We start from the raw sequence: 27,896 nt of genomic DNA on the forward strand, positions 1-27,896 counted from the left end.
ATGAGCTGAACTCTGGTGTGACGGTCTGTAGTTTTTTTGAATGACAGAGTGACATTTGATTGGTCAGGATGCTCTGAAACGGCCAGGTGAAGATAATTAGGACGTCGTGCGCGGCGCGCCCCCGTCGGTGCTGCGCGCGTCTGTGACAGGTAACATCACAAGAGATAAAACAAGTGCTTTGTGGACTTTTTACGTTTAACAATGGACTTTTCATTAACTTAAATGATAACTTACTTGTATGTCGTAGTTGTTGGGTAAGTAATAAAGCAGTCTATATATTTTCTACCACATTGCTTTAACGAAAGTTTTGTAATTTCGACACTTCAGGTATCAAAAAGTCAACGGAAATTAATGTTAGCACCGTTAGCTAGCTAACACAAAGCTAGCCTCTTTTTTATCAACCGCTGTGCGCTATTTTTGTTTTTCCACAGTCATGGTTGAAACTGAGCTAGTGGTAGTCCGCTGTATTCCTAACTATATTCAAGACTGCTATCGTTAGCCTAACCCACGAAACATTTGAACGTTTCTTAGTTTATTTCGTAATCTTCTAAAGCGACTCAAAGCTGTTGTGTAGTCTGCTGTGTTTAAAGCCATTTATGGACTTGAGTATTTTCCTTGCTATTTGTAGATGCATACCGTGTTTACTCCTGATCTAATAATAGACCTAACTTGCTGGAGGAGGCCTCACACAGGGATTATCTGTCAGGTACAAAATGTTGCTACCAATGGCCTCATCAAGTGTTACTCGAGGAGCCGGGGGGGATAAGGTACTACAAACACACTCAGCAAGATTCACACAAGTTATTTTCGCGAAAAGCACACCTTTGACAAGATGTTTGTGGACTCACTATTTTTCTGCTTGCACACTGATTATACTGTGCTTTTAGGACAAAAATTCAATAAGCATGTGATGTTGATGCACGCCTTGCAAGATGACAAGAAATGTTTAGCAAGGACAGTTTATAGATGGTACAGGCAGGTAAATTATTCCCACAATTGGTTCCATTTTTCAATTGCTGCAGTACTGTGCAATTACTCAGCTGTGCAGTATTCTTCAGTATACTAACTTATTCTCATCAACACCTCTTGAATGTATATTTAAAATATAATGCACATGTTGTACATATCATTTCTATTGACATATATATTGAGTTGAACATTGTAGCATAATACATAAGCATAATAATTTTTATATTTCTGAAACTTTACATACAATTTTTATACATTGTAATATATCATAATGCACATCTCTCTCTCTCTCTAAATATATATATATTAAACTTTACATACTTAGCACATTATACATATTTTATTTTTATTTTTTACATACAGATTTCATACTTCTCATTTCTACTTTCTTATAATTCTGTATGCTTTACATCAGAGCGACTGTAACAAATCACAGTTTTCCCCCAGGGATCAACAAAGTCTTTCTCATTATGATTTTGATCTGATACACACAGTACAACTCTAAAAATACTCTCAAATGTTACCATAAACATAGTGTAAGTATCACAGTTTTGGCTGACTGAATGGGTAGCTGACCAGGATGCATTTGCACAGCTGCTGACACATCTGACATGCCTCTGTTTTTCACTAGATGGCATAGGCCCCACAGCTTTGCATTGAAAGCCTTTTGTATTTCTTCTTGCCTGAGCAGACTGACTGATATTCTGGTGATTGAAAGACAGCACTGTGCTATTCTTTTAAGCAGGCTCATTGGTGTGGTTTTGTCCCCTGTGCTTTACAGAGGACAGCGTTGTCCCTGTGGTATGCTGGCTGGAATCCCCCAGCTTGACCTGGTGCCCTGCTCCAGTGCAGTGCAGCTCTGTGCCAGGGCTTTTGATGGCTGTCCCAGCTACTCATAACTGCTCACTGTATGATACTGATGTGTCCAGTCACCCGTACAGAGTCGAGGAAAGGCCATTCTGGCCTTTCTGCACAGTGCCTGAAGGGCTTCAGAAATAGAGGAGCATTGTTCTGTTTGTCTGACACTTTTAAAATTATAATTCAATTTGAAGGCAGTAGTCTGCATTGGTTTTCTCTTTGAGTAACAGACGTTCTTGGTGAGGCCATATATGAAACGGTAATTTTGTTAATGAAACTGCGGCAATCACATTCTAACCACATTTTATTGTTTGACAATGCAGAATGTACTGGGTCCAGCAGATGGCATAGTACTTGCCAGTTTACTGTGAGTGTTGGGTATCAGAGAGCTCTTGACCTGCCATCCTTTTGCTTTTGAATGTGTTGTACATGCTTTCAGAGTGTATACTGTTTAGGAGGCAGCGTACATCACTGAGGTTTCAGGCCTGAATCTCGGACTGGAGACTCTGCTAAAAATACAAGGTCCAAGGTAGATTTATTTGTCATTTTTCTTAAATGTGGTTTAATGAGAAGTGAAATTAAGGTTGACCCTAAATCCTGCTACATATGTTTGGTGTTGAAGGAGGAGTTGAGGAGTCTCACAGCCAGGGGATAGAAGCTGCTCCATAGTCTGGTGGTTTGGCAGCGGAATAAATTAATAATTAATTAATTAATTCTGCATTCTTGTTAACCAAGACAGCTGAACACCAGTTTGAAAATGCTTAGATTACCCAACTAGACCCACTAACTAACAAGTATTATAGGATATAACCCATGGTCCCTGCATATTAAAAATCTCAAAGGGCACTGAATTCATAATTTGAAAATAAATCAATTATTCAAAAAAACCTTAAAAATTTGGAATTGCATTGTTAAATCTAAAAAAAATTGGTAACATCTTTTTTTGTTTTAATTTATAATAATTTACCAAATGCCTCTTGCATTAACATCATACAGATCAGGATGAAATCACCAAAGCTCATATTTTGTTTCTGGCTGGGATACTCAGAGCAAAGGATCCACTGTCTGCTGGCTAGCTTTTATTGTACTGTACTGTTGCTGAAATGGGGAAATAAATTCAACAGTAACTCGCTATTTTCCCAACATTTGGCAGCATGGCTGCAATCGGTATCAGGCAATGCATACGAGGCTTGGTGTATTTAACGCAAAAAAAATTTCAAACACTGCGTGATGGGAATCATGGCAGTGGAATCCAAAAAGGAACAGTGCGAAACACAAAGTTGCCATGAAAGCCAGCCACATAAACAGAAGGTATTTCCTAATTCTATTTTACCATTATCTTCGTCATGCCTAGAAAATGTTGATGAAATAGATCATCTAACTTTTTATTGGCTGAAAATGCAATGGTTTTTTTTTTGTTAGAATAAACAAATTGTCCCTACCCCAAGTAATTGATATCTGTTCTTGTTTTTTTTTTCCCTTTTGATTTTGGTTATAGTAAAATTTGTATTAAATTTAATTCAGAGTGGCATTAAAAAGTCTTAAATGTGGCTTGCCTTAAGCTATAATCCCCGAAGCCTAATTCTCAGAACTCTGAGGCGATAATAAACCAGCTCTATACCATGATTTACATCTTGTCTCTAGTTAAGATTAGACTGTAGTTCCCAGGGTCAGGGGCCTTGTATAGATTAAGCAGAAATAGCATAGGTCTTAGGGTTCTAAGACTGGTGTCACACCACTGCTGCAGTGTTGGGATCAAGTGTCAAGTTGTTTGTGTACGACATGAAGTGGTGTCATCAGACAGTTACATTATCGGTGCAGGACTTTGGAGAACTTATCAGCTATAACCATCACTTTAACGCATCTGGGAGTAAATTCGTTTCTATGCAAATTCTTGTTGTGACCTACCATTTAAAACTGCCAAAGCGCAACATTCTCCGAGAGACCCAGGCCTCTCGTCATTCTGCTCCTGTTTTCATGTATCCCTTAGTAAAAAGCAGTCTGATCCATTCCCTCATGAAAGAGGGACTTTGGCTGCTTAGCAACACTGAATGCCAACGCTGCCTGGCAGGCCATGGCCACTCCCCCAGAGCTGGGCTCGGCATGGATAAGGTGACGTGTTGCTGTCTTCCTTACTTGCTCCCTCTGTAAACTTGGGAGTGGAGCTTTACATAGAGTGCAGTTTCTAGCTGGACCTTGACATGCCTGCAGTGGGGAGCAGTGTGCAGCCAAGTCACTGATGGTGTCTGACACAGTGGATGGTTTGAGAGATTGCTGATCCACTGCTGCAGTAGGCCTGCTGGACTTAGTCACGTTACCTCAGGGAGGGGAGGGAAAAAAACTCTGTAATGCCTGCACAGGGAGCACCCTCATTCAAGCTGTGATGTTACTGATGCACGGTTGACTCTGAACACGAGGAGGGAGGAGTAGTAGGACGGGGGTCGTTGGTGTGTTGGCTGGGCACACTCGCACACCACTGCCTGCCCAGTTGGCTGGATTTAGCATGTTAGAAGGAAAGCAGTAATGGGATTGTCTCTGAGAGAGTAAAATAAGCTGGATGAACCTGCAGAAAACTGAGTGATCTGACGCTTTGCATAGCAGGACACACAACTGACAGTGGCACTTACTTTTCAACTCATTGAATGAAGAATGGCGGTACTGAGTTAGTTCGTACAAGAGTTGATATTTTTCAGGTAAGTGTTGTAGACATGCTTTTAAAAATTGTTTTTCTGCAGTGTTGCTTTCTATTTGTTGGCTCAGTGTCTTGTGGCTTATTTTCATGGCTTTGTTTTTCCATAAACATTATCAGGTCATGGTTTGTCTCAGGTGCAGTTTTACTTTACATAACAATGTTGTGCCTATAGTCACGATTTAACCAGCAAAATCACTGTTCTGCATTGTTTTATTGTGTGGGTAGATACTGCAGTGGTGTTGAAGGTGCAGTTCTTGCCAAGGTTCAATGTGCACAGCAGCTTGCCAAGGCTGTATATTTTATCTAATTGTACTGATTGTGGTTATGTACAGTAAGGTGTGTTGTTTCTCTGCCTGTCTAACAAACATATTATTCATCCAGATTTAGACATGTTGATAAAATCAGAGCTTCGTTGTAATAGCTTATCAGCAGCAGTGTCAAAAGCAAGGCAGATTTTTAATATTGACACCTAATTATTTTTGGTTGTATTTTGGAAATATGAGTCTGCCAAATGTCTAAGCCAAAGATTACTTCCAAATCTAGAGTAAAACGCAAATATTTCAGATGAGGACTCTTAATTCCTTCATGACATGATTGTCTTTACAGACTGATTGTGCTTTAAGGCTGAACATTTTTTATCATTTAAAATTTAAAAACTGTGTCTTTGGAGGCTTTATATTATAGGAATCATAGTCAACATGTGCCTTGTTTGATGAAAAATGTATTCATTTGAGTCAACACTTGCAGAAATGCTACAATGCTAAAAATTAAACTTCTATCTTAGTAGTACTAAACTCAGACAAGCTACATGCAAGCCGTGTGCTTCTCAAGGATGAAAACATGAGGATAATATGCTGAATTTTCTCAACTGAACCATCACTTTCATTACACATGTAGGCCTGATGTTTTGTGTTTTTAAATTGGAATGCTCTGACAACCACAAGAAACTCCAAAGCAAAGGTTTTTTATACCTCTGCACTGGTAGTAGATGTGGCTGGAAGCATTATGTTTTTTGGGCTGTACATACACTCGCCTGTCCGTCCAATTTTTGTGAATGCAAGATTTTGGTGGTCAAAAGTCAAGGCCACTGTGACCATGCACCCTTGTCACTCTCACAAACGCAGTATCTTAAGAAGGGAATTACTTCAAATTTGGCACAAATGGCCATTTGGACTCGAGGATGAAGTGATGACATTTTGGTGGTCAGAGACCCAGGTCACTGTGATCTTGCATCCATCTCATACTGGTCAGCGCAGTATCACAAGAAGGCCTAAAGGGAATATCTTTAATTTGGCACAAACATCCACATGGACTCAAGGTTGAACTGATTACATTTTGGTGGTCGAATTAGAGATCACTGTGACCTCACAAAACATGTTTTTGGCCATAACTCAAAAATTCATACTCTACTTATGACAAATTTTCAGACAAATGTTTAACGGAATGAAATAATAAAGAGATGACATTTCATATCATGTCAAAGGTTAACTTCACAGTGACATCATAATGTTAGGCAGAAACATTTTCTGTCCAAACCTCAGGAACAGAAGGGGGGACATTTGGTCAGATACTGAATTGGTGACGTAATCTTGGGCAGTGGTGGATAAAGTACCCCAAAGCTATACTTAAATGAAAGTACAGAATTCTAACCAAATGATTTTGGAAGAAGTTAATGTCACCTATTAGAATATAAATTCAGTAAAAGTCTTAAAGTATCTGCGATTTACTGTACCTAAGAACCAGAAAAAATTGTATGATATTAAATGTATTTTAGTATTGACAGTAAAAGCACGGGTAAATAGTGTGAATACAAAAGCTAGCAGTCAAAACTTTGAGAATTCTGAAATGTATTTATGTGTACCATACACCACCTTAAATATGGCACATACGTTGCAATTGAAGAAAAGCTAGGTCCTTTTTTTTTTTTACAACTTAATGGATTTAAAGAACAGAATTATGTTTTTCATTGACCCCCATTCCTACATTTGTCCATCTGTCCCTCCCCCTACCTTCCCCATCTTGTAGTAAGTAACTAAGTTGCTTTGGGGAAATGTAATGAAGTAAAAGTATACATTTTATTTGGCAATGTAGTGGAGTAAAAGTAGAAGTTGACAGAAATATAAAACCTCAAGTGAAGTACAAATACTCCCAAAAAACAGTTAATTACACCGCTGATCTTGGTTGTCCATCTTAAAACTGTGCTGATTGTATATATCTTATGTGCTGCAGTATACTCTCTGTCTCATCAACCTGACAGAACTGCAGCAGACTATGCACTTTTTTTTCCCCCAATCAAAATCTAAGATATCTTTGAGTTTCATTCACTATTTTAAGGTGATTACACCTGGGAAAGATGGACAAAGTCAACATTTTGTCATAGCAACATGAACATTATTTATGATTCTGCTTACCTTTAATTGTTCAATTTTCTTAAATGCAGCAGGATGTCTGGAGTCTGGTTACTGGAACATTTTCAGGCTGCTGGTGACTTGATATCTTACTCTCCGGTGGTACATGCCACAATGGTGCTTTTGTTGTTGTAGTGGCTGTCTGGCAAGCTTAGCAGTCCAGTCAGCTTAAAAAAACACAACAGTACACAACAAAGCAGTTAAGACTGCCGTTTATTTCTCATGCCAACCGTATGTCGGCTTGTTTCAGAGTAGCAACACGACTTGTAACGGCCGGTCCAGACTCTCAACTAAGCTTTAATGAAAGCCGGTGGGACAGCAGGTATGTCTGGTAAAACATATCTTTAGAAAATGCATAGATATTCAGGTAATCTAATATTCAACAATTTTAATGAAATTACATATTGTTGCACTTAGCACACCTAGGAGATAATTAAGATAGACTTGCAGTGCAGTATACTCCAAGCATGATTCTAATGACTTTTGCATTTTTCATTGAGCTAAGTCATAAATAATTAGAGTATTCAGCTACTGTTACAATGACCAGTGGCTGCAAAGGTTTACCAGGGCAAACTAAAGCCTTTTTGGACCTATGAGCTCAGTTTGTGTTGCTCCTGTTAATATTGTAATTGCTAAAATATTAATACATCTTATGTAGTAACATGAAAACAAAGATTCTACCTTTTCCTTCTCTTTACAGATACTAATGCCTGATCAACAAAATTGATGGATTATAGTGCTGCCAGCTGAGCGTGAGGTTATTTACAGCTACAGAAGAAGTCCTGTCTCAACTCCAAAATGTCTAATACGACATTCAACATGTCAACTGACAAAGTTGAGAGCACAGTTCCTCTGCCCCACAGAAAGGCCATCTCCCCTGAGAGTCATTACAGCAACTCGTCACTGTCGCCTTCACCTGACTCCAACAGTAGTATTTCAGATCAGAGTGACAGAGAGGCCAGTAGCTCCCCAGACTTTAACATGCAGGTCTGTCTCAGCGATGACTCCTCTGTGGATAACCACTACGACACCACCTTACCTCAGGGTAATGGACTTTGTGGTGTGAACAAAAACATGAACTGCACTTTTGTCACATCTCTCAGTGGCAGTGGGGATTTCTGGAATGAAAACTTGAGTCTGAGCAACAATGATACAGAATCTGAGAGGCAGCAGACTTTCAGTGAGAACACAGAGGATGGAAGTAACAGCGCAGTGACGTCTCCAGAATCTGCTGGGAGGGAAAGCCAACTGAGTTCAGGTGAGACCTCCCGTAGAGGATCCACTGAGAATGACTGCTGCTCCCTGAGCTCTGGAGAAATGGTTTTAAGGAGCAACAGTTTTTGCCTGGGGGATGAGTCACTCTTGCTAGTCTCCTCTCTGGAGGAGTCATCAGTATCTCTAGCTGCAGGCCATCCAGCATTGCCTGCTGAATTTAACCTACTGTCAACCACACTGCCGGATGTCCTTGAAAAATCCACAGTAAGAGTCGTTGAGGAGAACACAGGCCATCCATGTCTTGGCATGACTTTCACTCAGGCAGAGCTCCCCACTGAGGAAAATGATATGACCACATCCAACTCTCTTGTAGCTCTGCCAAGTCACTATGAGGGAGGTCTTTTGATGACCTTTGTTTGTGAAACATCTCCTCCAGACTGTGCAAAAGAGACTGTGTTTGCTACTGCTGAGGTGGAGCCCCATTTCCCTGAAACATTTACACCAGAACAAGGCAAGACCTGTGTGTCCACTATGTCAGCTTTCCAAGACGCCAATAAGGATATTCATACCTCCACTCCACTACAAAACAATGGAAACATGATACTCAGCCTCCCCTCCTTCTCAGACTCTCCCTGCAATGGAAGCCAGGCGGCCAGCCCAGGACTTCACTTTGTTAAACGGCAGCCAATCTCTGCGACTCCTAATCGTTTGGTTGCAGGACTACCGCTTTCAGCCGGCAAAGTCAGGAAAATTGGAATCAAGAAGTTTCCCAAGACAGATTTCAGCAACGTAAAATGCAAAGTCATGACAAGAAGTGTGCATCAAATGTCAAGGCCAGGTCCAGCTCCTCTGCACAAACCATCACAAGTTAATGAGAACGATGAACGCACTGAAGCACAGAGAGGAGCAACCATCAGGATTAGTCCTGCCAAGATAAGGAATAGCACTGCTGTTGTCTCTACCACCACGAGAATGATCAGTGATGCTCAGAGAAGAGGCAATACAGGAGGTGTTGATTTGGGTGCAGCAGTTGCACAGTCACCTGGGCATACTGCTGTGGAGGGACAGGTCAACAGTACAGCATCCCAACCTAACCACCACCCAGCTGCAAACCAACAGGCTCTAACAGTCCAATGCAGTAATGCCAGCCCTAAAACAGCACAGGCAGCCTCAAGCCAAGTAGCATGCGCTGCAGCACAGCATCCTGGCAACCAAACCTTCTGCCTCTCATCCTTAGAAAAATCCCCAGATAGAAGTGGCCAAAAAGATCACAAACCAACTCCAAAAAAGGGCGTGTTAAACAAAATTGAGGTCAGATCAGGCTCAGCTTTAGGTCAGGACAAACCTCCTTTCCTGAAGACTCGACCCCGCTGCTCATGGGAGAGTTCATCATTGTCATCTATGCCACCCAGGGAGAAAAGAACATCTCTAAGGACCTCGAATAGCTTTACCATTCCCAACGCTGACGGCCACCTGGGCCAGACCAGAACAAGCAACCTCACTTGCTCCTCTCAGAATAAGCAGCCTAAACAGGCTGAGACCACGAGCAGACCTGCTGGAAAAGTCACAAGAGAGGTTAAGAGGCTCAGCCTGGTGGTAAGTATGGAATTATAATGTGAACAATTAAAAATTTAGCAACAATTAATTTCCGTTAAGTACTGTCAATATTCATACATATAAGCCATACATAAATTCATACATAAATTCATTTAAGTTCACATAAGTAAGTTGAATAACACATAGACTTGGTTGAAGCCAGCAGGGAACATTTTGTGTGTGTCTGTGTGTGTGTGTGTCTGTGTGTGTGTGTGCGTGTGTGTGTCTTTGTGTCTGTGTGTCTGTGTGCGTGCGTGCGTGCGCGTGCGTGCGGTGAACCATTGGAGCCCATTGCATAGAGCTGAGAGACTGAGAAATTGCTCTTTTTGCAGGCAGAGTCCAGCAAATCACCATCAGCAGGAGCCTCATGGGATGAGAGCAAGAGCAGATTTCGAGGACGGCCATATCCTAAACAAACGAGAGCACCAGCAACTTCACAACCTCCATCTGACAGTCCCAGACCAGCTACTCTCTCAGCCAGGCAGAGGCAGGGCACCCTGGGGAGGGATGAGTGCAGGACCTCCAAAGCTGTAGGGACACCACAGTGCAAGCAGAGGAGCAGTACAGGTGAGACTAGATCATTAGATTATTATCGTAAATGCTTTGTGTTTTCCTTCCAGTTAAGCTGAGCCTGTGAAAAGATAGCAAGGGTCTTGAGAAAAGTTTAAAGGGTGGTTCCATCTGCATTCAGGGCTTTTCAAATGAAAACGCTCGGCAATGTGGGTGAGAGCAGTGAGTGCTGATGACAATAACAGCTGAAAAGTTTAGTTTTTAAAGTGGGGTTGTATGAGGTACATCGTCGGTGAAATATATTCATTGCTTTGCCTTGTTGTCAGACAGTCCTTCTCAATGGGGAAGTGAAGCCATTATCACTCTTTTTACACCATCAGAATCCTTTGACCATAGCACTAATTTTACTTTGCTTAACACAAGAGTTGCTGGTCTGCCATTGCCTCAGTTAGTTTATTTGTTTTATTTTGTGACTTTACGAACTGAATGAAAGGGTATCCACAGCAGCACATAACGTTATTTCTGTGTTGGTTAGGGGTTAGAGGAATATAGCTATTTTTTTTAGATCAATAACACACAATTCTCAAAATTTGTATGTTTTGATTTAAATACATAAGATACAATACTGTAAAGCTGCATAATGATATCAAAATCTCCAAAAAGCAAAAAAAAAAAAAAAATTTAAAAAAATGGTGGACTTGCCCTTTGAAGTTGTCCTTCAATTGTTTCACAACTGGGAAAGTTGACCTATAAATGTCAGTAAATAAACATTGACAGTAGGTTAAAATCAATACCCTAACAAGACTCATGACCTGCCTTTGACTAAGCTGGGAGCTAATGATTTCTTAACTATTTCCTCTGTTGTGTAAACAGAGGCAGTTGCGCAGTAGGTCTATGTGGCCCTGTGTGTAAGTGAAACAAGCACAGTGGAGAAGTTGACTCGAAGTTGACGTGTACTGTAGCTGCAGTAGGATACTTCAAAGCTACAAAGTAATGACACAAGATAGTGCTTTATACTCTTCAGATAACTAATAGAAATGTTTAACTTATTCACTTTCTTGCCGGCATCATTTCAGAAATAATGAAAATGACAAGCAGTAATAAATAAACAATGCTATTTGATTATTTTGAAGATCTGCTCACCCAGATACTTCAATGTAAAGTTAGAATATTTAGGTTGCAGTAAAGCAGTCTCACCATCAGAGGGTGACATTGAGCAGTTCCTCATATAGACCTTTTCTTGTTCCTCCTGATGGGCTCAGCCATGTTCCACAGGAACAGTGTTGGATACAGATGTCAAGTCCGGTCTCTTGTCCAGGTCTTCGGGACAAACGGCTAGCTCCCTCTGCCCTTTTGCTCCTCATAGTAAGAGGAGTCCTGGGGAAGGAGGGGGGACTCTTCCTCTGATGGGAAGCCATCTGTGCAAGGGGAAAAAGCAGGGGAAGGAAAGGGAGGTTTGGAACTCACCAGCAGTTTTAAAGCGTGAAAACAATGTTTGAAACAACCACCCCGAGCACAATAAAATAGCAGTAACCTTCTCAAACTACAGGGACACTTCACAGGGATGCATTATTTTGCCTAAATTGCAACCATTTTTTTTAGTTTGTTTTTATTTGACATGTTTGCCGTAGTGAGAAAGATACATGCAGGTAAGTTTTGTACATTTTTTATATTAAATTTGATCAAAGTAGGTAAGCTGTGGGGGGGGTCATATTTTTCTATTTTTTTGGGGTGTATTAACACTGACATTGTTTTCTGAGCTTTTAAAGGTATACTCTGCAGGATTTTCCTAAATATATAAGTGATAGACTCAGACAAAAGTAATCCTTCTTAGTCATCACTCATGGCCCACGAGCAGTCTGTTCTGTTGTATTTATCTGTAGAGACTCTGCCTGTATTTTCTTATTTTGTTATGTTCAGGACATTCCTTGGAACAGCCTGCAGGTGAGGTCGTGACTTTATATAAAGGTAGCAACCATGTACCAAATGCACATCCAAGAGGAAGCTCTGAAAATCTCTGGGCTTGACTTTCACTTGCGATACTATTTACAAACAGCTTACCATTCCTTCGTAATATACCTTTTAAATGTGCTTTTTACTAGTTTTACATAGAGACAAATGTCTCTAAAATATCCTCTGAAAGGACTTATTATAATAATATCTTCCTTAAGGGAAAGATTGACCTGTTTATCAGGCCTTCTTGGCCTGTGGGGAGTTCTGTGGACATTTTTAAAGCCCACACTTGTATTTATGACCACTACACTGGCAAGCTAAAAATGTGTCCTTTTAATAAAGTGAATATCGCTGCTGACCTCAATGTTTATTTTTGCTCCGTTGCTTCCCAGGCAGCCAGAGGGCGCGGGCAACAGGAGAGCCATCCCTTGGAACTGCCTCAACAGCAAGTGTTACGCCTCAACTAAATGGATCCCGACCTCCTCATACTCCCACTCGCCCCTCAATTATGGGCCCTCCCCCTACTCCTACTTCTAGACCACCACGCAAGGCCCTAGGGCAATCAAGGAGCCTTACTGGAAGTGAAGATGGGGCTACACCAGGTAAGCCTCATGAGGATTTAGACAGTTTTTAGAAATAGGATGTTTAGTCCCCACAGGCGATTACATAAAGGTATTAAGTCTTTTTTAAGCAGGTGTTGTCCAGGGTCAGGCCACAGTGTTTATTGTGCTTTTAGGACACATCTGGACATAGAGGGGAGGGGCCGCTGTTCTGAACGGTGACCCACTTGAGGGCTGATGTAAATCTCCCTGAGGCAAATCTGTCACTGATTTAATACCTCCACATCTGCCAAGATACAGGGGCTTGGCATCTTAAAAAACATTGTAACATTTTTCAGATTTCTTGATTTTTGTTCTCTGTAAGAAAGTAGAGCATCTTTCAAAGCTGTCAGAAACCCTGTCATCTGTCTGTTTCCACCAAATCAGCTCTCATCCTTGAACTGGTTCTCTTCAGGATTTATGGATCCATGAACCATCCTGTATTTCCACCAGTTTTGTGCAGAACCTATCGTAATCAAGGATGTGTTATCAACGGAGGGCGTTGTGCAACAGAAGTAAACAGTAGCAGCAAAATCGGGGATTACGCTGATAGTCTGTGAACTTTGGTTTTATCATTACAGGTATTCCTCCCCGCCACTTACCAACAATTACACGCTTTTTATTCTGACTTGACTTCTCCATCCTTTGTTTCCAATCTGTGTAATAGAACACGCCCGATGATGCCGTTCAGGTTCACACTTCAGATCAAGGGAAACCTGCTATTTTTTGGTTCCAGCTGAGAACCAAATTTTCCGATTCTGAACCAGTTTCAGTTTGATGGACATGCTTTGAATGGTTAAACGTTAGGTGTTGGGAAACAGAACGAAATCAGTTCCATGTTGGTGGAAAAGCAGTCTTGGTGTTGGTGCTGAGCTTCACATGCTTCTAATGTGATCTACTCGTATTTTATTTCTTACTGGTGTATTGTATAAAGAGAAGGACAGACAGTGGGGCTCTTCTCCTCCCAGCATCTTCAACAGCATGCAAGTCTATGATTGGCTGAGAGGACCTATTTTCCAAGCTGGGGACCCCCCCCACCCCCCACCCCCCCTTATGTGGTTGTCATGGCAATAGGTTCTATTCCACTCTAGTTCACACACACACACACACACACACACACACACACAGCATTGCCTGGAGGAAAGTGAGCAGACATACTCTACAACTGATGCCCTCTGATGTGCAGAAGAAGGAGCAGTTTTGTTGTTTGTATTTTTTCTTTTTCTTTTTTTTTTTTAAATTAAAAACCAATGGCTGGTTACACTGGTCTTCGAAGCTGCACTTGGACTGAATTTCCAGCTCACGTTTTCAACAGCTCTTCTTTAATGGCACAAGGCGGTGCAGCATCCAACTGTGATCTCACCCTCTTGACATGTCTGCTTGTTGGATCCTATCGTTTCTGTATCATCCCTTTGTTAGCCGCCTTTAATGGAAACCATAGGAAGCTTTGGAGAAGTAAGTGAGACTGGAAGTTGAAGCATAATTGCAGTAGCTGTGGTAAAGTGTTGTTTTAAAAGAACTTGATATTACTAGTGTTGCTGTTTTACATGCCAGATATTCATTCAGTCATTGATTGTTTATATATTTGATTCTTTATTTTCTAAATCATCTGTGGTCATTTTTTGTCATAATGGTCAAATAAGCATCATCTTTTGTATAATATAATCATTAGGGTCAAAAACAGGGGATCTTCTCTCACCTTAATTCTAATATTTAATCACATTATTAAATTGTCAAAGAAAAAATGTATTAATCTTGTTGCACTTGAGGTTGTTTGTTATACCAAAAATGGTCTGTTTACATTTCTATAAGCAGATTGACATGTCATGTTGGTGATGATGACAGCAACGCTTTATTAAAAGCTTTATTCAAATGTCCAGTGCATTAAACAAGAGCTTTGACAAAACACATGCAATCTCCGAAACTGAACTTGTGTGTCTCTACTTGTCGAACAGTTTCCGGAGGAGCTGCGCATAAACCATCCTCTTTCAAAACTGTGCTGAAAGCTAGACTCATTGCAACTCCTGGGAAAAACACTGGATCATGTAAGATCACATCTTTACACACACACACACACACACACACACACACACACACACATTTCAGACCTTTTTGTTCTGTACAAGGATGTCTCAGTTTTTAGAACTTTTGTTTTGATGAGATTTAAGTCTGCCTATCAGGACGTCCACTTGAAAAGTAAAAGAGTGAGACCACAGACTTAGCAAATCTTCTCATGATAACAAAAGGGCCTCATTTAAATCTGACTTGGGTTGAAAGTGATTAAACACTAACATACAAAAAGCTTTTGTTTCTTCCTAATGTTGTTTAGATTGTGTGATAATCACGTTTGATAAGTTTTCTTTGATTGAATCACTCGTATCTTTGTTTTTCAGTTGAACAGTATGTTTGATCAAACCTCATCAAATTGGTTCTAGCATAAAAGCTGTCTGTGGATGTGGGTCATTTGTTAGTTTGTTCTGCATTATGGGTCAGATTAACTCCAGCCAGTCGTCTCACCTAGATCTTCTGCTTGTGACAGCTTTGGCCACAGGATGCAAACCTGCGGCATCCACCAGCAAAGCAAATTCTACAGCCAGTTCTCTGAAAAGGACCACTTCACCGAGGATTATTCGTCTAACTTCAAGTGGACCTGGTAAGAGTTTAGTTGTATCCGTTTGATTTGTAAGCGGTGTTTTAACCTAATGTTTAGGTGGCTTGTTGTTTTGCTTTCTATAATGGTTTAATGTAACAACAAAAACGTTTAAACCTCTGTACTATTAATGTGCTAACCTTGTTCGGTTATCTTAATAGAGACCTGATAAATTATGGTATTGCTATATTTGTATTGGCTAAAAAGGGCAGTGTATTGTGCTGCCTTTTCTTTCATTGGCATTTAGTATATGCTAAGAAGAATGTTAAGTGTAAAGATTAACTGTTTACTGTAACGAAAACATAAATCACATTTTCTTTTCTTTTTTTTCTTTTTTTTTTAATCCCTGAATGATATCTGTGGTAAACCGCTCAGGCTGCATACAGTTTAAACAATTTCAGTTTCAGGGGTGAAAAAAGCAAACAATAAGAAATAGAAGTTACCCAGACAAGTCTGTTATCATTTTTATCAACTCCTCTTTCCTCTTGTTTATATCAGGGCTGGGAGTCACAAGTGGCTCTAAAATTAGATGTTCAGATCATGATAATACATTTGTGATAAAATATTATTGCGATTTGCTGAGTATTACAGTAACATATTGTGATATATTGCATTTATTACTTCTTTCTCCAACTCCAAATTATGTTCCCAAAGGGAAAAAAATTACACCATCTATTTTAACTAAAGAGATAAAATTTTAAAGATGAAATTCTCACTTGTCATTTTTATTGCAGCAAAATGTTTTCCAGTGGACTGAAAAACCGTAGATCCATTCTCGTCAAAACATGGCATTAGAGTCCTTGTATCAATACAATATTGCAACACACGCTATTGCAACTCTTCACTGTATCTATTTTTTTTGAGAGGACAGTCATTAGAGGTTTAAGTAATGACACATTAATCTTAAACTTCAAAATCTAGGGTGAGAATAGGACTCCCTTGTGACTTGAATTCAGAGAATCCTTTCACATTTAGCTGTAACTAATGGTAAATTATTACTTTATTGCTGCAGATAGCCATAAGGAACTTGCGGTAATTTAGTAAATCAGTTATGGTGTGTGCTCATTCAAGTTCTGGTATTCTTGATGTTTATCAGTGGCCACATCTTTAAACATTAATCACACTAAAGCTGTAATGTGTGCTCTCTTCATGTGTTTTGCTTTACTGCCTTTTACACCAGCTAGATGAAAAAACTTGCTGATTTTTTGTATTTTTAGATTAATTAATTATTTTTCAGTTGTTGTGTTTTTTGGCCTTTGGACAGGACAGCTAAGCGTGAGGGGGGTGACATGCAGCAAAGGGCCGAGGGTGGAATTGAACCTGCGGCTGCTGTGGGGAGGACTTAGCCATTGTACCCAGATGATTGTTTTTTTTTTTTTTAATAAATTTTTATAACACTCAATTAGTCAGCACATTCTTTTAGTCTTAGTGTAGATATGTGTCACAGTCATGGCTGAGGACACATTTTCACAAAGAGCTGTGCCAACCGAGCTGTTTGCAGCTCAGCTCATCAGACCAAACCATACCACGAGAAGTCTCATCTCTCGCAATCCCAGTGCTGGTGACACAGCGCCAGAGAGTAAATGAGAGGAAGACTGGGGGGCTGGATTAAATTCCTATTGGCTGCAGTTATGCAGTTAGCTCCACCCTCTCCTTTCTCTCTCACCCTACCCCCCTCGGCTCTCTTCCTTGCATCCTGGCTCTGCCACAGCACCGCCATCATTAAGCTTGGAGATGCTGTTTTGCTCTGCTGGGAGAAATTCAAATGTTTGGTGAAGCTGGGTTTTACCAAGAGGATTAAGGGATTTTATTTTTTTTTTCTGCCCCTATCACATCTATCAGGCTGTGCCACAAACCACTGGCCAGCCTTTGGCCATCTATGTCTTCCAGCCCTCACAGCTGGGAATTAGATTTAAGTTGGGAGACCTGCCATGCTGAACTGGGTGCCTTCACTTTTTTCAAGGCTGCCTCAGTGGTGTAAATCCTACTATTGTTTTTTATTGATTTATTTATTTTTTGCCTGTCAGTTCAGCTGTCACTGGAGGCATGATACACTGAGAGACACCATGGCATGTGGTTCATAGCCAGCATTAAGCTTCTGCATTTTGAAACAGTATTTTTAATTCATTTTTGGCTAAAAAAGTTGGCCCTCCTGCCTTGTTTTTGAGAGATGTTATGGTCTCCAAAGCTCTCCCTGTCGAACATCCACGTGCGTCTGACAGCCAAGGGTTTACTCCGAAACATTCAGGTGCTGTCAGGATGCCAGAAGAACACTGTGATTTTCCAAGCAGGTCTGTCAGTTATTTCAGTATTCAATATTACTACTAACATTTGCATTGTTTGTAGATCTCTGTGCTGTAAGATTTAAGCCAAGCCCATTAGTGTTTGCCTCTAATGTAGACCTGTGCAGCTAGCTGGTTCTGAAATCTATTTTTAGCATGGCTATTTACTTGCTGGCAAAACAGGAGGTTCATCTTTCATTTACCTACCTTGGTCACCAAAAGGAGTGACCCTGACCAGAAATATTGTAGGATATGATCTTGAATTCAGGAATAGATATATATAAATAAACAACAAAAAGGTCTCTTAAAAGTCAACATGTCAGGATAGTGTGCATTAATTTTGAGGCCAGCTTTTTATTACTGTCAGAACACACTTCGTCTGGCTCACTGGACACCCAGTGCTCCTGTTTCACCCTGAGATAAACCAAGGTTATTTTGGTTCTAGGTCTCTGGGTTGAACTGTGGGATCCTTGTTGTGATAGTTGAACACGACTGTAGGAATGCAGAATTTCTTCCTGTGGTTCCTACATCATTTAAAGTATTCTTCTCCTGTTTTTAAAGGTTATGAACAAATATGGTAGCTGAGGTTAAGCCCTGTCGCTAGAGGAAAATGGCAGCATCGTACATTTCTGCAAACTATTGATACTATGATTGGATGTGGATGCTGTCAGACCTAGGCGAGATGGCTGCTAAGCTGCAGACCTCTGTTACAGACCAACAAATAACAGAACAGGTTATATTTTTTTATTGTTTTTTTAACAAGATATTAGTGGCATTTCCGACAGTGGTTTGGCCACCAGGGCTGGGTGTTTTCTGGCAAGACCTCAGTGGTATTTCCAGTCAGAACTGGGTATTTCAAGCCAAAACATGATCTTTCCCTAAACATATCCAAGTTCTTTTTGTGTCTAAATGTAACCACAGTATTATTTGCATAAAATACCAACATTAATGCCTACAATTGGGTTTTTAGTTTTAGTGTTTCGAAGGTTTTAGTAACAGAGGGAAGCGTTATGAGTTCAGGTCATTCATTTTGTATGTAGCAAGTATCCCATGCATCAGTTAGTTGAGACACTTATTTAGTTATAATTTACTTTAGACAAGTGGTCAGTGAATGTTACACTGACAATAATTGTCTGGTGTTGTGTCAACCAAGCATCATAACAAGTGCTTGATTGTGAGGGGTCTCATCACCCATCATGCTTTGCGCTATGGTGTGATGTCTCCTCACAGCAGCAATCAGAGCACTAAGCTGTGGAGCTACCAAATCACTCAGTATTTGTTGTGATGTGTCCTCGTTGAATTGGTCAAAAAAATGATTCTTTGAGCCTGGGAGTATGAAATAAAGAGGGCAATGTGTGTCATCAACACTGTGTTGAGACAGAAAATAGCTGCAGGTCTTGTGTTTCCATGGAGCAGCAGTGAAACAGAGAGTCAAATTTAAAGGAAAAGCCTTAAAGAAATGTGTCTCTCAATGAAAGATTGAAAAAGAGCCATTTAATTTTATATATATATACACACACACATCTCTGAATCGTCCTCCTCTTTGGACCATTATAAATTATTTAAAAAGGTGAAAGCATGAATTTTTTAGATTCAGCAGAAATCTGTTGCATAATTTTTACTTCTGGTATAATGAGGAAAAAAAAACCATACAGTGTGTGGGAAGATTTCTGTCTTCAGGGATCCCTATGATCCCACTCTGTATTGTTTAAATTGTTATGGGAGGTCAAGCAAAAAGCAAACTGCCATAACTATATTTTAATTTTCAAAATCGACCTACCTCTATGAAAAGACAAAAAATTAAAATTACAGGGGGATAAGAGATTCACATGTTACAAACTAAGAGCGACTTCTTTTGCACTTACATATTGTTTCCACCATCACATGGATATTTCCAAAAAACAATGTGAACTGCCACTCTGCAGAAGCTCAACAACCTGAGTCTGTCATGGAGCTTGACATGTTTGTGGTGCATGATGAGAAGTTGTCCCTTTGTGCTCTTTGCACAACCAGCAGAGGGCACCCTGATTTAAAGAAATCCTGTTAGATTTAATAAACTGCAGCATCATCAAAATGATTAAAAGCTGAGCAGTACAGCTCCACAGTCTGGATCTGTGTCAGAAAAAAAGGACTTCTATTTTGACATTTCTCTACCTTTACCTTTATGTACTTTATATGATGGAAAAATAAAATAAAAAAACAAGTTATTTATATTAGAAGGATGCAGTTAGGACATTGAGTTGGAAATCTGTTTTTCTGGCATTAAATGATCTTTGTCACCTATTTCAGTCTGAAAATTCCATACAAGTAAATTTGTTGACCAACTTTTAAAGCATAAGAGGCAACATTATGAAATTTACCTAAATGGTACAGTAAGGTGTGTCTCTTGTTTTGTTTGTCTTGAAGGCTGTTCCTGTCTTTTATGCTGAACAGTTTACTTTGGCTGTGAGACACTGAGAAACGAGCTTTGAGGTGAATTGCACTTCCACATACAGAGCTATGTAAACTCAAGTCAGCCTTTGGCATTAATGCCGCATATAATTATTCAGATGAAGTGGATCTGGCTCTTTAAGATCCTGTTCTCAGGTATAAGGTTTTGCTCCATCACAACAGTGTTCTTTCCGTTGATTTGGCCGGCACAGAGTGTTATATTCTCTGCAGTGTCATTTTGCCCCAATCAGTCCAGAGTTATCTGCTCTGCAGCTCCCGGATCAGCTGTCTGCAGTAGGCAGGGAAGATATTTCCTGCTGCCAATAGAAATTGCAGGGTCTTATTTTGAAAGGCATCCAAGTAAATGCAGCATTATTTTGCTCTGAAAGATATCTCAGTTACATGCTGGTGTTATTCTGGGATGTTATGATGCTCTTAAATGTTACTCTGCTTAGTGCATCTAAATTTAACTTGATCCAAGTCTTGTTGTCCATAAAGTATATGGATTTAAACACCTCATGGGCAGCAGTCATGCCTGCACAGTATTAATGTACTGCACCAGGGTGGATTCACTACAGTACCTTCTTTAAAGTAGATTTCTCCAGGGTTTTATAGCTCTAAATTCACTTGCAACTCTTTAATATTCGTTGTTTGTTCTTCTAATTGGCTCTTACAGTTGTCATCTAAAACAGCAGACGGCTGAGTGAGTCAGGCCACAGGTGGTATAGTATATTCCACTCACTGGTATTCCCCATGCATCTCTGGATATCCTCATTGCTGTGTTACGTAACGTTCACTACAGTCTCCCAGTAAACAAACTGTGCTTTCAAAGAAACACACAGGTGTCCACTATCAGTGCTAAATCCTTTTCTTTTCTCTTGTATCACTCTGTGGCACTGAGGTCCTCTCCTCTGTCGGCTCAGTGTAACAGAGAAAACAAAGCCTTCTTCATTAGTAGGATTTATGGTAGCTGCTGTACGGGAGTGATGTATTTATAAAGCTGATGTAAATAAAAGCTACAGTAGCAAGGCCTTGCTAAAATAGTTGTCCTTGGTCACCAGTGTCTGCACGGCATAAGATTGAATTAGGATATGGAAAACTGATTGCATTCAGAGGATCCATTTTCATGTCTGGGCTGTCGCAGGAGCAGCACTGGGAATCATCAGATTGACTGATTGGACAGATCAGTTCTGGACTGCAGAAAATATTCAGCGCTTTGACACTGGAGCTTTGCTGCATTTGTGACCCTGACATGAGCGTATAGGGCGGGTGGTGCTGCTTTCAGATCAGCTGTAGCCCTTATTGAGGGGGGTATGATGATGATTAACGTTGTCACGACACTCAACCCATGTTCTTTCACAGTGGACAAGAACAAACCCAAGGCCAGCTGCCGCCAGCAACACCCTCAGCAACAAGCGTCCCAACCAAACCAGCGTAGTGGACCTCCGGATGTGGTGCCACCGAGTGTCACCGAGGGTGGAAGAAAGGACCAGAGCATCCAGCTGCTTAGAGGACTCCTGGCAGCTAGTAACCGTGGATTTGAGGCTGTTGCCATTGTCTTGCAGCAAGCTTTAGCTGAGGTATGAAAATTTTATTGATAACGAGAAATATATTTTCTGAACAGAATGGACTCTTAATTTTTTTTACTGACAATTTATCCAATAAATAAAGAGGAAATAGTGAAGCATATTGCACAATTATTGCACTTTGCAGCATCAACCTTTAATTCAGAGAAAAATAAAGAGAGGTCTTCAAATATAAAGATGTGTCACGTATAATATCAGGAGATTACTAGCCTAATTCAGTTTGTGATTGTTGGCATTGAATCAGTTTTAAAGCTGTAATCAGTGTTGCTCACTCTACCATGTTATACCACTAGGTTGCTCAGTATAAAGAAGGTATCTCAGTTATATCAGACTGGTATTTGTGAGGAATCACATATCTGTCAAACTAGTGGGAACATGCATATCATAAAATTCAAATAGCAGAAGTTTCATATATTCTTGCTGTGTTGTGCTTTCCATGATACTTAACTTTATAGAAAGCTGAGATTAAACCATGTACAAGACAAAAAAAAAAACATCAGAGCTATGATGTCCTAAAAAAACAAAGGGTCGTCTTGAGCTCAGAGTCTAAGATATTGTCTCTTTATCTCTAAATTTTCAATTTGTGGTAGTGTACGCACAAACACTGAATTCATCTTTATTACATAACTACAAGTGTTACGACATCAAATCCTGCATGTTGATACGAGGAAAACCAAATGGCATTTCTATTTACAGCGACAGCATGGGGGGTGATAGTAAGGGTACAAGTGGCTGCACACAAAGACATACTTGAAAGTTGTCCAACACAGAACAGCCCTGTTGTTGTCATCCACTGAACAACTGAAGCATTCTGGGATCAAAGTTAAATTCTGCTCCTTTTAAAATGAATTGCAGCATGTTTTGCATGTTCTTGTGAAGATTTTAACAGAAGAGCTGAACTCTTTGTGGTTGTTATCTAGAGGCTTGCTATGAGTATTTGAGTGTTACTGGCATGTCCCTTTCATAGATTCTTAGGTTATTGAGACAGGCTAGCATGACTCTGTAAGCTTTTAAAATATGAATGTTTAAACTTGCTGTTTGTTTTGGATCTGTTTTAATAGTGGTGCCATGTGATTGGCTTCCAGGAACTGGATGCCCCAAGGGATTAATCTTCCCACAGTGCAGTACAAACAGGCTTATCCCATCAGCTACCCTCCACCCGACCCCACCAACCATATTCCCTCATTTAGCTCTTATCAAAACAAAATTAGGATGTGAAGCTTGGGCTCTGTTAAGTATATTTAGTCAGAAGCCCCACAGGGTAATATGAGTGAATTATAAAATTAAATTACATTGATCTTATGCAGTCAGTAAATATTTGTATCTATGTTTTCCTGTAAACCTAAAGGAAAAAGCAGATACACGGTTACCCCCTTTGAGTACATAAAATGTCACAAGCTATTTTAGTCCCTCTGGTTAACTTTAGAAGTGTCCTTGTCAAATCTTTTCACACCATATGTGTTGATTGAGGGAAACAACTGGAACGTACCATCCAAATGTAAATTGATTTAAGGCACAATATCATAAATACTTTTCACCACTCAATGTCTTAACTCATCTGTATTTGATAAATACAGTAAGGTCAGTGTTGAGATGTCCCTATCAGTTATTAGTTCTTTTTATTTTAGTTAATTTTCTTGATGTTTCATCTCATTTTAAGTTCACAGATAGATTTAAGTGAGAAACAACAAAACACTGATGTCTGTTGTCAAAGATCAGCATTTAACCGGCACGCTGAAATAGTTTGAGCAAAAAATATAGAAACACTTCCTGATCCAAGGTTAATGTGGTTATCAAGTTGCTATCTTATTCCTTTCTTACTTAATGTTTGTAAAAAAAAAATAAAAATAAAAAATTTCCACATTACATGAGAATGCAGTGGCATAAGGGGCAGACGTTACAGCTGCCAGGACTTTCCTCGAGAGGCCACTTTGAACTTGCCTTCATTCCTTTGTAATCCACCGGACCTTATCTGATACAGTTGCTACCCGTCTGATACATCAGCACAGGATGTTGAGGCCAAATTCATTAATACACAGTATGAGGTTGTAAAAATAACTTGCTTGAACACATAACTCTTTATTCAGTTTAACATCCCTGTACTTCAGATTAAGTAGATTTACAGGGCACTAGGGCGATGCAGAGATAAAAACACTACAGTGGTGACCCTGTTTCAAACCATACTGTAGCTGTGGTGCGTCCAGCTTAGACAGTTGCTTCATCACACACAAATTAGCAATGTTTGTGGGTGAGGGATCAATTGCTTGTTGCTGCTGTAGTGGCTCCTTTTGGTTTGTTGCTGCTGTAAAGTGAATCAGTGGGTTTCCAAGTTCTTAACAAGCTGTTGTTTGCAAGCAATGCACTACTGTAAGTATTATCAAGTGCCACAGGGACTCAGAGTAGCAGGAGGATGTTTGCCGACAAGATTTTAAGCAGTGTGTTTAAGTGGTTGTGCATTTAAGCGCTTAGCTGCTGAGAACTATTTCAGAAAAGTGGACCACTGCTCCTCTCAGTTGTGATGCAGAAAGTCACTTAATGCATTTATTTCCTTTGGCCTAGATTACAGCATCTCCCTTTACTCTTGCCTTACTCCAGAGTTTGACACCTAACAGATCCCTTGTGGCAGTGCTCTGGATAGTTGCAGTTGTGACAGAGTTCCTTTCAGCTCTGTTTTAGCCTCGGTGAGCTGCAGTGAGTACTGTTGTTTCGTAAAAGGTGAAAAAATGAAAGTATTCTGATCACGCAGTCAGGTGTCTTACGTTATTTTGACAAATGTCCTTCAGATGGTTAGGGGTCATCTCGGGAGCATTTTTTCCTGTTGTAACTTTGGTGCACATTCCAGGCATTAGAAAGCCCATAGTAACCTATTTTTTGATTTGTTGATGTTGACTGATGAATGTATACAAACAAAAAACAAATAGCATTTAAAGCAAAGTGTGTGATCTTGAGTCACTGAAGTTTGACTGATGTGTCATGTTTGGGTGACAGGATTATGAAACCGATTACATCAACAAATATTAAAAACACGTTTGTTCCTCTCTTAGAAAAAAAAGCTGTCATAACTTTAACCATAGTATGTCCTGTTTCTTTGGACACTAATACTTGCAGTATAAAAAACAGATATAACTTGCATTTGATATCAAAACATCATTCAGTATGAACAGATTAGTTTGCAAGGTGTGTTAATGGATGCGTCTGCGTGCTTGTAGTGTGCAGTGGAATCTGGTGGCCACTCACCAGACCAAGAATAGGAGGCAGGTCCTTACCAGCATAGTGTGAGAATGTCCCAGCTGTTGACTTGATATGGTTATGAACAGCAGCCAAACACAAAGCGTGGGCTGAGCACTGTTTCTGATCATGTGTTTGGACAGAGTGTGTAAGCACTGGACCTGGTCTGGCATACCTTCTCTCAGAAAATGCTGTGAAACACGTTGCATTTCAGTGTAGGAATGCAGGCGCATTCCTGAATAACCAGAAACAGGATTAAGAGTCTTGATTTACTTCACTCACTTTCTGATATTCACAATATTTCTTGGAATTTGAAACTTGATCTAAAGCAATCTGAAGCATTGATCTCAGTCTACCATCAAGTGTTATTCTACACCTGATGTGGTATCATATTGATATACACTGGGGGATATGTCTACTCTGTGCACTGGGCTCAATGTCCCTTCGAGAAACTGGATATGAAGTTAAAATGAAAAATACATGCAAAGCATAACATAGATGTATGTAATAGAAACTATTTTTAGACTAATAAAAAGGTTTTATGTGCGCTGATCATTGAGCTGACTTGTGGCAGTTGTTTTGCTCAATAATTATGCCTGAAAAAGATGACTTGCATGTTATTTTTAAGTGCATATTCACATTTTTAACTGACACATATTGCCTACAGAAATATTAGCATACATCCATAAAGAGAAACTTGAATCTGAAGTCAGCAAAAATAAAAGCCACAAGCTTGTTTTGATCAGTTCACCTGTACACAGGAAGCAGGTGACTTCATGGAGAGCATCAGTGTCTTATTCAGTCACGTAAATTACGAGAGTCAAAACATGATCTCAGTGACAGTCACTGATTTAGATTTGCTGTTTCTTATGCAGTCTGAGAAATAATTACCAAGGCATGTGGTGGTTAGTCAACAAGTGACCGTTTGTTTTTTTTATTAAATTGCCAACTAATTTGATCATGGATTAATTGGTTTTAATTCTACATGTGAATATTTTTTGTTTCTTTGCTCTTCTATGAAAGTAAACTGAAAATCTTTGGGTTGTAAACAAGACATTTAAAGGCGTCATCTTGGGCTCTGGAAAACTGTGATAGATGGGGTTTTTTTTTTAACCATTTTCTAACATTTTATTGACCAAACAATCCATTAATTGAGAAAATAACAGTCATTAATCGACAAAGAGTGGTGCACACGCAGGAGCTGGAAATGTAATCTGTCTCATCATGATATCATCTTGTAACGGAGAGACTGTACCCATGGAGCCTGTAGCTGCACAGTAGACTGTAGTGATGCAGAAGGGTGAGGGGATGATTTAATGTAGTTTTGGTCGAGTGGTGGGGGATGGTGGTAATGAAGCCTCTCCATGTATCCCTTGGGAAGGTCACTGCATAAGCCAAGTCCTGCTCCATCAGCCTGATGTCAGTCAGCTCTGTACAAATGATCCGTTTGCTCCAGCCCGGCTGCCTTTAGTGCCTCTTAAAGTGACCTCACCTCCGTGATGAGGAGGCTGTTCTGTGCACACTGTAGCCTGCCCCTTTTGTTTTTTTTTTTTAGGTGTAATACGGTAATGCACTCTGCAGTCACTCACCACAGCCAGTGAAGCGGCTTTTTCAGTCCTGCCTCAGATGTAGTCAGAGCAGTCTGGGAGGAGGTGTGTGTGGAGGTGGTGCGTCCACCTGGACCACTGTTTGTCCTGGAGTACTGGGTCTCCACAGCTGCAGGGGGGAGACTCCTGCACCCAAGCCTCAGGCTGAGGCTGGATCATGGGCTGTTCTGGCAGCAGAGCGTGCCTTAGTGCTCCCTGCGCTGCAGAGAGGGTAACTGGCTTCTACATTGTTCTACTCTGCAGTGAGGAAGAGATGCAGATTTGAGGGACAGCAGGACAGAGTGGATTATATATGCTTTTGTAAACTGATCAGTGAGTTCATGTTCGGCTTGTCTTACTGGGCTTATTGTCACAGGCTCATAACTTTAATTTTGCAGGCTTTGTGATGTTTAGTTTGTCGGGCTGCTTATGTGAATCAGCATAATGAGAGAACGGTATTAGCAGGAGGTAAACAGTTTGAAATTGGATGTGTCAGTTTGAAATCTGGGGGAGCACTGCAGCTACAGCGCAGCCTCCTCTGCAGAACTGAGTCAGAAAGGGAGAAGTGAAGGAGTTATGTTTTCAGTCTTAGCACATGCCTTCTGTTAGCCTGAGATGAATGTCTGTTTTTCCCTGATCTCTCTGCTGAGGTGCTGTGAATGTATTTGCATTTGGCAGTCACACAATATCCTGGAAGGAAAAACTGTCATCATTAGACTGTTATGTGTTAGGGTGTTTCCCTGACAGACCCTTTCTTCCAATAGTAAATGATCTCTCAAATTCATAAAACTGTCATTTTGTGTGCTTAATTGTATTAGTTTAAGCTACTAAAATTACCTTGACATCTCAGTGTGCATGACTGTTTATGTTTTTGTTTTCTTTTCTCTGCAGCGTGATGAAGCCACAAGGCAGCGCAGGGATCTGTCCCAAGAGCTGGTCAACCTTCGAGGAGAGCTGGGTAAGTTGGGTCACCTTGGTCACACACCAGCTATGTTTGAAGTTGTTATCACCAAACTACACACTCCTGATATAGGGTCTGAATTTAATTTCCCTTTCTGATGTGTTTTTGGCCTTACGATTTTTCAGTTTAGATAAAAAGTCAGGCTCGCATTGTTTAGATAATGAGGACAGTGTGCTTTGCTCTGCTATGTTTGTTTCAATCATCACGTCTATTCGGTTGTTTACTGGGGTCACTTATTTTGTTTCTGTGATCTAATGCAGTTATTGATCTGAGTCACTGGTGCTTTAAATTAATGTTCATAGCATGTGTGGGGCATTATTTTAATACATTTAGTCACTCGTTACATGCACTAATTTCTCTTGAAAGACAATCA

The 27,896-nt window shown here is 40.2% G+C and overlaps 1 protein-coding gene across 4 annotated transcripts in view; it reads left to right on the forward strand.

Annotated features, from left to right (window-relative positions):
• The first annotated feature begins 19 nt into the window (after positions 1 to 19).
• Positions 20 to 27,896, forward strand: part of mtus1a (microtubule associated tumor suppressor 1a) — a 35,788-nt gene continuing 7,911 nt past the window's right edge. Inside the window, exons 1-8 of one of the 4 annotated variants that reach the window (XM_088081335.1) lie at positions 20 to 149; positions 7,628 to 9,738; positions 10,071 to 10,305; positions 12,594 to 12,803; positions 14,756 to 14,845; positions 15,340 to 15,453; positions 21,525 to 21,742; positions 27,454 to 27,520. In XM_088081335.1, coding sequence (XP_087937461.1) covers positions 7,726 to 9,738; positions 10,071 to 10,305; positions 12,594 to 12,803; positions 14,756 to 14,845; positions 15,340 to 15,453; positions 21,525 to 21,742; positions 27,454 to 27,520 — 2,947 coding nt within the window. In that variant the 5' untranslated portion in view covers positions 20 to 149; positions 7,628 to 7,725. Of the gene's footprint in view, positions 255 to 628; positions 768 to 7,155; positions 7,250 to 7,627; positions 9,739 to 10,070; positions 10,306 to 12,593; positions 12,804 to 14,755; positions 14,846 to 15,339; positions 15,454 to 21,524; positions 21,743 to 27,453; positions 27,521 to 27,896 lie in introns of those variants that run through there. The other 3 variants (XM_042493154.2, XM_042493153.2, XM_088081336.1) reach the window with 3 other exon arrangements.

The sequence above is a fragment of the Plectropomus leopardus genome, chromosome 8 (genome assembly GCF_026936395.1).
Source record: "Plectropomus leopardus strain MGB_pleo_1.0 chromosome 8, ASM2693639v1, whole genome shotgun sequence".
In the NCBI taxonomy this organism is placed as follows: Eukaryota; Metazoa; Chordata; class Actinopteri; order Perciformes; family Serranidae; genus Plectropomus; species Plectropomus leopardus.